This window comes from Macaca mulatta, chromosome 9 (genome assembly GCF_049350105.2).
Source record: "Macaca mulatta isolate MMU2019108-1 chromosome 9, T2T-MMU8v2.0, whole genome shotgun sequence".
Classification (NCBI taxonomy): Eukaryota; Metazoa; Chordata; class Mammalia; order Primates; family Cercopithecidae; genus Macaca; species Macaca mulatta.
This window is the reverse complement of record NC_133414.1, coordinates 99,802,799-99,818,064: the sequence shown is the minus strand read 5'-3', so window position 1 is coordinate 99,818,064 and position 15,266 is coordinate 99,802,799. Positions and strand designations below refer to the sequence as shown.

General features: G+C 41.3%; 1 protein-coding gene across 3 annotated transcripts in view; it reads right to left on the bottom strand.

Moving 5' to 3' along the window:
* Nucleotides 1-15,266, bottom strand: part of PAPSS2 (3'-phosphoadenosine 5'-phosphosulfate synthase 2) — a 91,035-nt gene that overhangs the window by 6,977 nt on the left and 68,792 nt on the right. For all 3 annotated transcript variants that reach the window (XM_077945177.1, XM_015147608.3, NM_001266008.1), the window contains 1 exon segment: nt 13,424-13,629. In XM_077945177.1, the coding sequence (XP_077801303.1) occupies nt 13,424-13,629 (206 nt within the window).

Genomic DNA, 15,266 nt, shown 5'->3' with positions numbered 1-15,266 from the left:
GCCTTTTTGCACAATTGTGGATATTCTTATTTGATACTACACCAAAACTCAACAAGTGTCAATTTCTTAAAGGTTTAAGTTGCACTGTGGAATCTGAAGTCATATTAATGCACTTTTCATACTCTGTTACATTAAAAATCCATTGTGCTTTGGATTAATCATTTACCCATGAATGATTTTGCAATATTATATATTGGAATTAGAAACTGTTAGTTCACTGAGTTTGTAAGTCTTCCAAATGTTGACATATTTTATTACAGGATTTTTAAACACACAAGTGTTAATATCATTACTAGTCTCATCAAAAAGTTTTCTAAGTACTAGGAATCTGCCAACCTTATGGTGGTGAATAAAAAATTTCCAGAAATTTTTTGCTTGAAATTTCAAGATTTATCATTGGCAATGAATACTCTCAGCTGTTTTCCTTGAATTATCAGGTTCACTTTGTTCAGTTTGAAAAATATCTACCAAATAGTCATACCTGAATAACCACAGTTTATCACTCATGCTTTCAAGGAAACATGATGATCCATGAAAAAAAAAATAGTGGCCAGTATTGCTTGTAGCACAAACCATTGTACAAGTACTTTTCCTTAAGACAACCATTGTACATTGGTATATGTAGCAGAAGTACTTTAATGTGTACTTCCTCTTTTGTAATGGAATATTAAAAAGATGTGGACTCAAGGGCCAAGATTTAATCATCACTTTTACAGCTTCATCAAGAACAGTCTTAGGTGAAGCTAGCATTGCTTTTATTGCAAGTGCATGATGATGAATAGTACAGTGACTATGGATATAGTTGTCATTGTCTCGAGTCTAAAGTGACAGCAGTTTTAGCCACTATTGCTTTTGTACCAGCAATTCAAATGTCAATACAGAGAAAAAGGCAAAGAATGTCTTAGTATTATGAACACAGTTTTGAGCTTGGGGATTCTCTAGAAAGATCTTGGGAACCCTCAGTTTTGTAAACCGTACTTGAGAACTGCTGCTAGTACATTCCTAATACAGTCTGCTGTATCTTAGACTATTTCCAATAAAGACCTAAATTAGAGACCCTGGGGGAAAAAATCAGACAGCTTGTTTTCTACTGGTTAATTATTGTTGAGCACAATTTCTATGGAAATTCTCAAAAGAAGCAGCCTTCTTCAATTACATCGGATTTTAAAACAAAAGGAAATCTCCAAAGAGCAGCAAAATGTAGCTAAATTCACTTCTAAGGCTAAACGTAGACTATTAGCTAAACCCTATTTTTTAAAAATAATCTTTGACAAGGGTACCAGGACCACTGAATGGGGGAAAGAACAGTCTCTTCAACAAATAATGTTGGCAAAACTGGATATCCACATGCAAAGGAATGAAGTTGGACCCTTACCTTACATCATATACAAAATTTAACTCAAAATGGATGAAAGACCTAAAAGTAAGACCTAAAGCTTTTAAACTCTTACAAAAAATAGAAGGGAAAAAGCTTTATGATATTGGAGTTGAAAATGATTAGACATGACATCAAAAACATAAGCAAAAAAAGCAAAAAAAAATTGCAACTACTTCAAACATATGTGCATCAAAGAACACAACAGTGAAAAAGCAACCTATAGAAAGTGAGAAAATATTTGAAAATCATATTTTCTGATAAGGGGTTAATATCCAGAATATATAAAAACTCCTACAACTCAATGACAAAAAAATTAACCCAATTAAGAAATAGGCAAAAGACTTTAATAGACATACCTTGAGATGATCTACAAATGGTCAAAAGCATGTAAGATGCTCAGCATCATTAATTATGAGAAATACAAATCAAAACCACAATGAGATATCATCTCCCATCCATTAGGATGGCTACTATTAAAAAAACAGAAAATGTCTGGGCACAGTGGCTCACACCTGTAATCATGAGCCACTGTGGATTGGCTCACGGCAGGTGGATTGTTTAAGCCCAGAGTTTGAGACCAGCCTGGGCAACATGGTAAAGCCCCATCTCTGCATAAAATATAAAAATTAGCCTGGCGTGGTCGTGCATGCCTGTAGTCCCAGCTCCTCGGGAGGCTGAGGTGGGAGGATCACCTGAGCCTGGGAAGGTTGAGGCTGCAGTGAGCCATGATTGTGTCACTGCATTTCAGCCTGGGTGACAGAGACCCTGTCTCTCTCTCTCTCTCTCACACACACACATACAGAAAAGAGAAAAATAACAAGTGTTGGTGTTGGCGAGGATATAGAAAAATAAAAATTGGAACCCTTGTACACTGTTAGTGGGATTGTAAAAGGTGCAACCACTATCAAAAACAGTATGGAGTTTCCTCAGTGAATTAAAAATGGAACTACCGTATGATCCAGCAATCCTACTTACGGGTATATATTCAAAGGAAATGAAAGGGTCTTGAAGAAATACTTGTATACTCATGTTCATAGCAGCACTATTCAAATAGCCAAGAGGTGGAAGCAACCCAAATGTCCATAGATGGATGAATGGGTAAATAAAATGTGGTATATACATACAAGGGAATATCATTCATCCTTTAAAAGGAAGGAAATCCTGTCACATGCTATAACGTGGCTGAACCTTGAGGACATTATGCTAAGTGAAATAAGCCAGTCGCAAAAAAGCAAATATTACATGATTCCACTTATATGAGGTATCTAAAGTAGTCGAATTCATAGAGACAGAGAGTGGAATGGTAGTTACCAGGGGCTGGAGGAAGGAAGAATAGGGGAGTTGCTTTTATTTTTGTTTTGGTTTGAGACAGATCTCGCTCTGTCACCCAGGCTGGCATGCAGTAGCTCACTGCAGCCTCTACCTCTGGGGCTTATGCAGTTCTCCCACCTCAACCTCCCAAGTAGCTGGGACTACAAGCATGCCACCACACCTGGCTAATTTTTAAATTTTTTTTGTAGAGACAGGGTCTCACTATGATAACTAGGTAGGTCTCAAACTCCTCCTAGGGAGGAGGGCTCAAGCAATCCTCCAACTTCGGCCTTCCAAAGTGTTGGGATTACAAGTGTGAGCCACCATGGCTGACCGGGGAGTTGTTTAATGGGTATAGAGCTTCCATTTTGCAAGATGACAAAGTTCTGGAGATGTGGTTCACAACAATGTGAATACACTTAACATTACTGAGTTGCACATTTACAAAAGGTTAAGATGATAAATTTTATGTTCTGTTTTTACCCTAATTTTTTTTTTTAGAGGAACCACCATTTCTTTAACTCACTGAGGATTTCACTGAGGTTACTAGCAATCACTTTTCTATTCCCAGTCTCAGCTGAAAATGTGACTTCAGGAAAGGTGGGTGTGAAGAGCACCTGGAGACCTCTAGGAGAACCACCTTCATAGTGTCCCACACATTAGATGGCCCAATTCTGGCCCCCTTTTGTTGTGTCCATCCCATAAAGGCAAGAAGACCCTTGGTGGGAAGACCCACCCAGAGTCATCACCTACTCTTTTGATCACAATCTGGGTACCCAGAACTCTAGAATTTCCTGCCCAATCAATTCTGAGCTTGCTGCTAGGGCCTGGAAGAGCTTCATCTCCCAACCTGTCTTTCTAGGGTGGACCACACACTCAGAGCAGCCCTAGTTCTGAAGGCGGGCCAAGCAGGGAGGGTCTGTAGAGGTTGTGGAGAGAGCTCAGCCATGCAGCCCGGGGTACCCACAAATCAATCCAGAGGACCCACATAGCACAGGAAGAGGCCTAGCATAGAAGGAGAAGGGAGAGTTGGTGAAAGGCCAAGGGCCAATTCTCCACACACTACCATATTCTGATGCAGAGCCCAGAAGTCTATATTTGAACCTGGCTTTCCAGTTTGTGATCAAGGCACAGTTGTCAAAGTAGAAGGATCGAACATATTTTATTTAGCAGTTTGTTAGTTATACATGTAACTTTTAAATATGATGTATGGATCTCCATTTGTATTCTTGCTCTGGACCCCACAAATATTAGGGGTGAGCCAGGGTTGAAGAATGGTCAAACCAACGAAAAAGAAAAACATGGCTGCGCACGGTGGCTCAATCCCATAATCCCAGTACTTTGAGAGGCTGAGGTGGGCGGATCACGAAGTCAGGAGTTCAGACCAGCCTGGCCAATATAGTGAAAGCCCGTCTCTACTAAAAATACAAAAAATAGCCGGGTGTGGTGGCAGGCACCTGTAATCCCAGCTACTCAGGAGGCTGAGGCAGGAGAATCACTTGAACCTGGGAGGTGGAGGTTGCAGTGAGCTGGGATTGTGCCACTGCACTCCAGCCTTGGCAACAGAGTGAGACTCTGTCTCAAAAAAAAAAAAAAAAAAAAAAAAAAAAAAGGAAAAGGAAAGAAAAAAGAAAAGGAAAACATAGCAACCATTGTTTTTTCCTGTAAGTTTAAATATTTTCCATCTGGTATTGAAGTATAATCAGTTACAGAGGTGTATCTCTCGTAGTCACTGACACAAATACTTACATACTTACAGCCAATCTTACTCCTCAAATAGGTAATGGTTCTACAATCCTTCCCCTAATCAAACCCCATAGACCTTACACCACTTTCCAAACACAACTTGGTTACCTGAAATGTTACAGAGAAGAGGGAGGCAAGAGTGAGTGAGAGAAAGCTGATTTGAAACACCTAGTAGGAAGACACGAAGATAGTGATGGTGGACCTGGTTCACATCCCCGTTATGACCAGATATTGGGGTTTACTATGACCTGCATTCCAGAGAGGTTCAGGGAGTGGGGTATTGGGATAGAGCAGTGGTTCTAAACAGAGGCTGATTTAGTCACTCCTGGTAACATTTGACATCTGAAGATAATTTTGACTGTGACAACTGAAGTGCTATTGGCATCTAGTGAACAGAGGCTAGAGATGCCACTAAATACCCTACATTGCACAGAACTGCCCTCTCAATGAAGAATTATCTAGTCCAAACTGTCAACAGTGCTGAGGCTGAGAAACCCTGGGGTAGACAGAAGGCAATTATGCGAGGTTTTTGTATGTGTTTTCATGGCCTTTTTTCTAAACTGTGCTCAGTCAAATAATTTAAGAATATTTTCAAATATCCATACCTATATATATACTTTCTCCTCATTGCTTAGAGTTGGACACAACACAATTTTGAGAGTTGACCACCAACCCCCTGAGGATGCAGTAATTTATTCTGGACACTAGGGGTCCACCCTATATTGCTCTATCTATTGGTGAAGAGGGCATCAAACCAAATTCATCCAGCATCCAGCCTAAAAACCTTTCTGTTTGAAGAGAAACATTAAAACTATGAGTTTGGCATTTCTGGGATGGGGAGGGACAAGGTGCATCTCTATCCCTAAGGTGGCCCAATTATCACCAGAACTGTATACAGCTGTCAGGAAGGGAGATCCAGAGGCTCTGCTTAATTTCCCAGGGCTTTGTGGCCTAGAAGTTCCCAGCCCCTTTCAAGCTTCCTGCCAAAGACAGCAGCAGGGCCACAGCTAGAGGATTTGCAGAACTGGATGCATGAAAAGGAATGAGGAGCAGGTTTCAGGAGCCCAGTGAAGTAGCAAATAGGGAATTGGGCTCAAAATTACACACAAGAATGCATAAAGGAGAGGATAAGCTCAACCACTAAGGTAAAGACTAAGAAAGCTATTATAAATAGGCTCAAAGAGGCCAAGAAGAGGAAGACTCAAAAGCAAATCTGGAGATGAGGGAATGCACTATTTGGAAAAGGAGGAGCAGCTGAGGGTGGGAAGGTGACAAAGAATGCAAAAAGGGAGCAGAGAGAAGTGAAAGTAACCAGAAAGAAGGAAGGAAATGGTGGGTTCAGGAAGATAAGGTCATGATGAAAGAGTGCAGAGAACAGAATCAAAGAGAAGAAAAACTAATGCATACAAGAGGAGAATATATATATATACACACACACATACACACACATATACTCCTCGTGTATATATATATACACACACACACATTCATATCTGTGATATCAATCATAGTCACAGAATCTGGGGCTTTAAGGAACCTGGAGGTGACGTAGATTTAATGTCCTCATTTTCAGAAGAGAAGGCAGTTTTACAGAGGGGAAGTGGCAGAGTTCAAATGCACAGAGCTTTCATATCAAAGCCAAGACCCAAATCTCAGACTCCTGCAAACCAGATTCTTCTCACCACCGCGCTCACTGCCTCTCATCAGTGGCCCCCATGTTGACGTTTCAGTTTCACCTATCACAGGTATGAAAGCGGCAAGTCCAAATTACTCTGGGAGGACAAAGAAGGGGCACTCAGTCATGCTCATGTGTCATGGGAGTCAGCGCTGACTTCTGAAAGGAGGTAATAAGGTCTGGAGGCAGAGGTGGAAGAAACAGTGTGCCAGGTTGAAGGATGAGTATGTGCAAAAGTCAGAGAGAGCATGATCGAATGACCAGCTCTGGAAGGACTGGACGAGGGAATGTATTGGCTGGTGGTGGCAAGAGGCTTTGCGGTAAATTGTATCTTAATAAAGGGGTTTCCAAAGAAAGGTTGAATAATTCACTCTCGCTAAAGAGTGGGAGATTAGGGGGGAGTAAGAAAAGAGAGAGGGAAGAATTGAAATGTACTGACCCAAGATGGAATAGAAGAGGAGTGAATGAATTCAAGCAATACCTGAAAGCTACATTTGGCAGGACTTGGTGACTGAATGGACAAGGGGAGAAGAGAGAAGCAAGAATGGCATCTAGGTTTTGGTCACAGGCCACCATTTGGATGGTGAAGCTGTCACTAAGATAGGAGACATAGTAGGGGGAACAGGCTTGGGGGGAGGTTAAACATGTTGAGTTTGAGGCACTTGCAGGATATATGCAGGAGGGGCCATAAAGAAAATAGCTCCAAACAATTATTTAACTCAATAGTTTCAACCTTCACAGCACATTAGAATCACGGGCAGCTTTAACTACCCACCCCTCAATAATCAGATGTGACTCAAAGCCAATTAAATGAGAAATCTGTGAGGATGGGATCCAGTCATGGGTTATTCGTAAAGCTCCTCAGGTGATTCTGTTGATGTAACTAACCATATGGTTTTCATTATGGAGCTAAAGGCTATAAACTCTCCTTCCTGTCTTTCATTGAGAAGTCACATTCTGTTCTCTTGGTTTGTACAAGAAAATGTACAGTGCAAAACAGGAGTGATGATTCTTAGTTACCTCACCAAGAGCACTGTGAAAAATAATTACTACTTGACAAATATTTGGGAGCCATGGATGAAAGGCAACAAAGCCCCAGCAAGCATTAGTTTTACAAGTTTCACCTGCTCCTCGTGATGATTTCATCTGAGCGCATGGCACATGGTTCTATATTTAGTGACACCAAACAGAGGGTTGGATGCCTTGAATGGAAGGTCAAGAATGACGTTGGTGATAAGCTCTGTAACGAAGGCCGACCATTTCTTAGTGACTCTATTTTCCTTGCAAATATCATTCCCAGTGCCACATGGAAATAGAATAAGGCCCAGGATTATACTTTTGGAAGTAATTACTTTTGGAAGCTGTGGGGTTCTAAAAATCAATGTTAAAGTGTTTTTGTGGGTTTCAGAGTGCTAAAAAAAGGACACAACGAAAAGAATTATTTTGCCAATAAAACTTGTGTGTTTCGTACATGCAACAATCTTCAACAATCTTCATCAATCTCTCTCACTTTTGCACAAAATGTCTACAGAGTGAGTGGCTTTCTCTCTCTGGTTATCCAAAGCTCATTTCTCACCATTAGCTCCCTGGGAATGTTTATTGAGTCCCTCTAATAACCTGAAGGTACAGAGTCACTGAAAATATTGTCAAAGCCACAAGTCATGCCACCATTCTCCCTGGCTTCTAAGAAATTCTAAAATTCTGAGTTCCATCTGCCAGCATACATTGTAAGGAATGATGAAAAAAATACGGGCATACCTGAGAGACACTGCAGGTTCAGTTCCAGACTACTGCAATAAAGTGGATATTGTAATAAAGGAAGTCACACAAATTTTTTGGTTTCCCAGTGCATTTTAAAAGTTATGTTTACACGATACCATAGTCTATTAAGTGTGCAATGGCATTGTCTTTAAAATGTAATACATCTAAACTTTCTTCTTTTTTTTTTTTTTTTGAGAAAGGGTCTCACTCCTATAAGCCAGGTTGGAGTGCACTGATGTAATCACAGCTCACTGCAGCCTTGACTTCCCAGGCTCAGGTGATCCTCCCACCTCAGCCTCCTGAGTAGCTGGTACTACAGGTGCGCACCACCATGCCCAGCTAGTTTTTTGTATTTTTAGTAGGGAGAGGGTTTCGCCATGTTGCCAAGGCTGATCTCAAACTCCTGGGCTGAAACAATCGGCCTCCTAAAGTGTTGGGATTACAGGGTGAGCCACCACGCCCAGCCTATCTTAATTTAAAAATACCTTTTTGCTAAAAATATTAATGATCCTCTGAGCCTTCAAAGAGTTGTAATCGTTCTTCTGGTGGAGGATCTTACCTTGTGTTAATGGCTGCTGACAAATAAGGGTGATAGCTGCTGAAGTCTGGGGTGGCTATGGCAATTTATTAAAATAAGACAACGATGAAGTTTGTCAGATCAACTGACTCTCTGTAGCATGAGATGCTGTTTGATAGCATTTTACCCATGGTAGAAATTCCTTCAAAATTGGAGTCAATCCTCTCAAAGGCTGCCACTGTTTTATCAACTAAGCTTACATAATATTCTAAATATTGTATTGCCATTTCAAAAGCATCTTCACCAGGAGTAGATTCCATCTCAAAAAAACAATATATTTGCTCATCCATAGGAAGCAACTCCTCATCCTTTCAAGTTCTATCATGAGATTGCAACAATTCAGTCACTTCTTCAGGCTCCACTTCTAATTCTAGTTATCTTGCTATTTCCACCACATCTGCAGTTACTTCCTCCACTGAAGTCTTGAACCCCTCAAAGTCATCCATGAAGGATGAAATCAACTTCTTTCAAACTCCCATTAACATCAATAGTTTAACCTCTTCCCACAAATCGCAAATGTTCTTTATGGCATCCAAAAAATCCCTTCCAGGAGTTTTTCAGTTTACTCTGCCCACATCCATCTGAGAAATCACCATCTAGAGCAGCTATACCCTTACAAAACATATTTCTTAAACAATAAGACCTGAAAGTTGAAATTACTATTTGATCCGTGGGCTGCAGAATGGATGGTGTTATGCATGAAAACAAATTAATCTCCTTGTACATCTTCCTCAGAGTTCTTGGGTAACTAGGTGCACTGTCAATTAGCAGTGATATTTTGAAATGAACCTTTTTTTGAGCAGTCGGTCTCAATAGTGGGCTTAAAATATTCAGTAAACCACGCTATAAACAGATGTGCTATCATCCAGGCTTTGTTTTTCCATTTATAGAGCACAGGAAGAGTAAATTCAGCATAATCCTTAAGGACCCTAGGATTTTCAGAATGGCCAATGAGCACTGGCTTCAACTTAAAGTCACCAGCTATACTAGCTCCTAACAGAAGAGTTAGCCTGTCCTTTGAAGCTTCGAAGCCAGGCATTGACTTCTCTTCTCTAGCTCTGAAAATCCTAGGTGGCATCTTCTTCCAATAGAAGGCTGTTTCTTCTACACTGAAAATCTGTTGTTAGTGTAGCCACCTTCATCAGTGATCTTAGCTAGATCTTCTGGGTAACCTGCTGCAGCTCCTACATCAGCACTTGCTACTTCACCTTGTACTTTTACGTTATGGAGATGGATTTTTTCCTTAAACTCCTTGAACCAACCTCTGCTAGCGTCCAACTTTTCTTCTGCAGCTTCCTCACCTCTCTCAACCTTCATAGAACTGAAGAGAGTTAGGGCTTTGCTCTGAATTAGGTGTTTTGGCTTAAGGGAATGTTGTAGCTAGTTGGGCAAGACCACTCAAACCTTCTCCATATCTGTTAAGGAAACCAAAATACTTTACCTCAAAATATATTTCCTTGACATAGTTTAAGATGGCTATTCAGAAGGGCTGGAAAATACAAAAATAGCTAAAAATCTGCCTTTTGTGGGGGACATTTGCATTTGAAGAGAAAATCTACATTGATACAGCCAGGCTCTCTCTAAGGGCCTTCCCTTGCTGGGTCTAGGAAACATTAACTGAGACTCTGACACATTTAAAGATCTGAAAGAAACATTTACCTTTAAAATTTCATGTCATCTATATAACATGACCATCTTTGCTACCCAGGCCTTCTCTTCTCTCCCTCCCATAACCTGTCTTACCAGCATAACCTAATTTACTGCCATAACCTGGTTTTGGCCATCCTCTGAGCCCTCATTTTTTCTACAATCTCAGGATGTTATACAAGCTTCTCTACCCCATCAGGGGTAAGGAGTAATCACTCTGCGATTTTCCCCCTGTGTGCACTAATAAATCTGGATGCCTTTTCTTATTAACCTGCCTTTTGTCGGTTGCCTTTTCAGCAAAACTTCAGGGGGCGAAGAGGAAGTTTTCCCGTGACCCCTACATTGGCAATAAGGATGCTTTGCTTCCTTATCATTTGCTTGCTCACTGTGTGTAATTTTCTCCAATAACTTTTCCTTTGCATTTACAACTTGGCTAACTGGCCCAGGAGGCCTATTTCAAATTTGTTTCTTTTTGTTTTTTTTGAGATGGAGTATCACTCTTGTTGCCAGGCTGGAGTGCAATGGCGCTATCTTGGCCCATGGCAACCTCTGCCTCCTGAGTTCAAGCGATTCGCCTGCCTCAAGCTCCCGAGTAGCTGGGATTACATGCATGCACCACCATGCCCAGCTAATTTTGTATTTTTAGTAGAGATGGGGTTTCTCCATGTTGGTCAGGCTGGTCTCGAACTCGCGACTTCAGGTGATCTGCCAGCCTTGGCCTCCCAAAGTGCTGGGATTACAAGTGTGAGCCACCGTGCCTGAGCCCTATTTCAACTTTCTACGTGCCTTCCTCACTAAGCTCAATCATTTCCAGGTTTGACTTAAAGTGAGAGATGTGTGAGTCTTCCTTTCACTCGAACACTTAGAGGCCACTGCAGGGTTATTAATTGGCCTAATTCAAATACTGATGGATCTCAGGGAATAGGGAGTCCCAAGGAGAGGGAGAGAGATGGGGGAATGGCCAGTGAGTGGAGAAGGCAGAACACACACAACATTTATCAATTAAGTTTGCCATCATATGGGTGCAATTTGTGGTGCCCCAAAACAATTACAATAGTAACATCAAAGATCACTAATCGTAGATCACCAGAACAGGTCATAACGATAATGAAGAAATCTAAAATATCATAAGAATCATCAAAATGTGACACAGAGGCACAAAATGAGCACGTGCTGCTGGGAAGATGGCACTCACAGACTCAGAGCAGGTTTGACACAAACCTTCAATTTGTTAAAAAAAAAAAAAGAAAAGAAAAGAAAGAAAGAAAGAAAAGCAAAATCTGTGAAGCACAATAAAGTGAAGCGTAGTAAAACGAGCTATGCCTGTAATCACTTAAGAAACTCTTCAGGTTTTTTTAGTGCTAGTCCTGTGTATGTGAATATCAGACCCAAAAGGTAGAAATATCTGAGCTGACATAACCATAACCAAATGACTGCTATTCTTTCAGTCACTGAGTAAAGATAAAATCCCAAACCTATATGATTATGACAGAGCAAGACTCCATCTCAAAAAACAATAATAATTTTTTAAAAATAAATAAATAAATGAAAAAGCTGCTTTGCTTGCCGTTGACTTTTGTGTTCAGATAGAGAAGGCCTTCAGAGGCCACAAACAGGGACCTTAAAAAGGCCTTTCCTATTTTGGAACATTTTGTAACAAAAACGAAGGCCAAAAGAAGCCCTATCTTTTGACAGGGCCATGAGGCTGGAAGAGATCTTACAGTTATTTTGAGTCTGGCCTCTCTTTTTTTTTTTTTTTTTTTTGAGACCACGTCTTGCTCACTCTGTCACCCAGGCTAGAGTGCAGTGGCAGCTTGGCTCACTGCAACCTCTGTCTCCTGGGTTCAAGCAATTCTTGTGCCTCAGCCTCCCAAGTAGCTGGGATTACAGGCACCTGCCACCACGTCCAGCTAATTTCTGTGTTTTTAGTAGAGAAAGGGTATCACCATGTTGGCCAGACTGGTCTCGAACTCCCAACCTCAGGTGATGTGCTGGCCTCAGCCTCCCAAAGTACCAGGATTACAGGCATGAGCCACCGCGCCCAGCCTGGCCTCTCCTTTTATAAATAAAGAAACTGAGGCCCAGAGGGAGGGCATGCCTTGTCTAATCCCAGGCTTTTTAGAGTCTCCTGGGTCTGACAGTGCTCTCTCTTCCTGTGAACATGCTGAAAGGGACATGCTGGGAGGAGATTTGAGAAGTCAAATTAGTAGTATATGACTTTTTTCATTTCCACCCTACTGCTCTTATCTTGGATGAGGGATGGTTTTAGCATTCAATTTCACTTATTTTTCTTTGTGGGAAATGAACCACAGCCAGCAGCTTCATAAAACCCCACACCACCCCATCACCAACAGTAATTAGAAGCTGTGAAGGAATCTGAGGAGTTAGTGTACTTTGCCTTTAGGCATGATAGACCCTACCTGATCCGATCAGATGAACACATTTTTTTCAATCTTAAAAATATCCACGGACCGGGCGCAGTGGCTCACGCCTGTAATCCCAGCACTTTGGGAGGCTGAGGCGGGTGGATCACGAGGTCAGGAGATCTAGACCATCCTGGCTAACACGGTGAAACCCCGTCTCTACTAAAAATACAAAAAATTAGCTGGGCGTGGTGGCGGGTGCCTGTAGTCCCAGCTACTCGGGAGGCTGAGGCAGGAGAATGGCGTAACCCAGAAGGAGGAGCTTGCAGTGAGCCGAGATCGTGCCACCGCACTCCAGCCTGGGCGACAGAGCGAGACTCCGTCTCAAAAAATAAATAAATAAATAAATAAAATAAATAAAAAATCCAGTGACAAAAATGTGTATCTTTCCTCTGGAAACTCTGCCACTATCTGTGCTGATTTGTGTTTACTGAGAGAATATCACTGACCCCCTCACTAGCCACAGAGCATGAACTCTGAGTTCTTGTTCCAGTGTTTGGTTGGGCCCATTCTTTATGAAGATATTTATTTTCCTTGTGCATTTTCAAGATGGACAGGGCTGCAAGCTTTAGTTATGGCTTTGTGCATAGCTACAGCTATGATTTTGTTCCTCTACTCATGTTGTCAGACTAAATTACTTACCTGGTTCCATTTAGCTGAGGATGCCAGCCACTGCAGAATCTGAGGACTCAAGAGATCATTGAGACCAGACCTCAAACAGAAAGACATCACTTTGCACCTTTCTAAAAACATCTCCCAAGGCAAAGCCTGCAAACCCTACCTTAGAAGTACATTCTTCCACCTAATCCCAGTTTTTCTATGTCCTTTGCAAAGGAATTAAAGAGTTATTTTTCTTCTCAGTTGAAATAGATCAAGAAAGCCCTTCCAAAGGTATTGTGACTTACTTTGATATGGGGGTGTTTTGTACATGTTGTCCCCCAAACACGGGAACAGCGCTCCTCTTTTCTGTGTTCATAGAATTCAGCATCTCGTAAGATAGCTATCCTCTGCCCACCATGTGCCAGGACAAACTTGCTGCAACCTTCCAGCCGTGTCTTATCCTCTGCAGAGATGGGCAGTACAATGGGGATGCTCATGTTGATCACGCCATCTGTGGAAAGAGTCATGTGATGCATGAAAACTAGACACAAGGTGCATCATCCGTGAAGCATGACTCAAATGTGCACAATGCCCCTTCCAAACATTTCCTTCAAGAAGCATTAAGACCCACATCCAAGTAGTTGTGTTAGCTGCATCAGTTTCTCTAGATTCCATGATGACAAGTCCTTGAAGGGCTTCCCAAAGCAAATGGAGCATATGTGAAAAGTGGGTTGAGTTTCAAATCATGGAGGTGGCCTCCATAAACTGATCTAACTTTGGACACACCTCTTTGTGGGTTCCCTTTTCAAATCTAAGTCCTGACCTCAATGCAGTAAGGAGTTTAAAGTTTTCCAAAACCCAATTAAATAAAATTAAGCTAGCAAAACAAACCAAAACAAAACTCTCTAGTCTTTCTTGGAAAATAACCTCATAAGAACGTCAAGCAAGTCTTTTATTTCATTATCTGTTTAGGCTCTATCTGCATACCAACACACTGAATTGAAAAGACAGAAAAAAAATCAGATAATTGATATTAATCTATGGGAATGAGTATGCATTTTTTGTATAATAAGTTACTTATGACAGTTGTATGTTTCTCTTTTTTAATATTAATCAACTACAATCTGGGTAATATCTCATTCACCTTTTTCTTTAATTTTTAACTTTCATGGGTACATAGTGTATATGTTTATGGGGTGCATAAGATATTTTGATACAGGAATACAATGCATAATAATCACATCAGGGTAAATGAGGTACCCATCACCTGAAGCATTTATCCTTTGTGTTACAAAAATCCAATTATCCTCTTAGTTATTTTTAAATGTACAGCTAATTTTTTTTAATTTTTATTTCTTAGAGTCTTGCTCTGCCACCCGGCTGGAGTTCAGTGGCACAATCTTGGCTCACTGCAACCTCTGCCTCCTGGGTTCAAACTATTCTCCTGCCTCAGCCTCTCGAGTAGCTGGGACTACAAGCATGTGCCACCACTTCCAGCTAATTTTTGTATTTTAGTAGAGATGGGGTTTCACCATGTTGGCCAGGATGGTCTCGATCTCTTGACCTCATGATCCACCCACCTCGGCCTCCCAAAGTGCTGGGATTACAGGTGTGAGCCACCACGCCCAGCAGTTAAATTATTATTCACTATAGTCATCCTGTTGTGCTATCAAATACTAGATCTTATTCATTCTGTTTTCTGTACCCATCTCATGCACTTGTAAAAATGTATTTTCAGCCAGGTGCAGTGGCTTACACCTATAATCCCAACATTTTGGGAGGCCAAGATGGGAGGATGGCTTCAGGCCAACAGTTTGTGACCAGCCTGGGTAACATGGCAAGACCTCATCTCTACCAAAAAATGTGTGTGTGTGTGTGTGTGTGTGTGTATACATATATATGTGTATACACATGTTTTTTAAAATTAGCTGGACATGCTGGCATGCACCTGTAGTCCCAGCTACTCAGGAGGCTGAGGCAAGAGGTTCACTTGAGCCCAGGAGTATGAGGCTGCAGTGAGCCCTGATCACTCCACTGTACTCCAGCCTGGGTGACAGAGCAAGACCTTGTCTCAAAAAAACAAAACAAACCCACTAATCTATGGTATCCCAAACAAGTAGTCGTCCTGATGTTATTCATGGTGGCTTT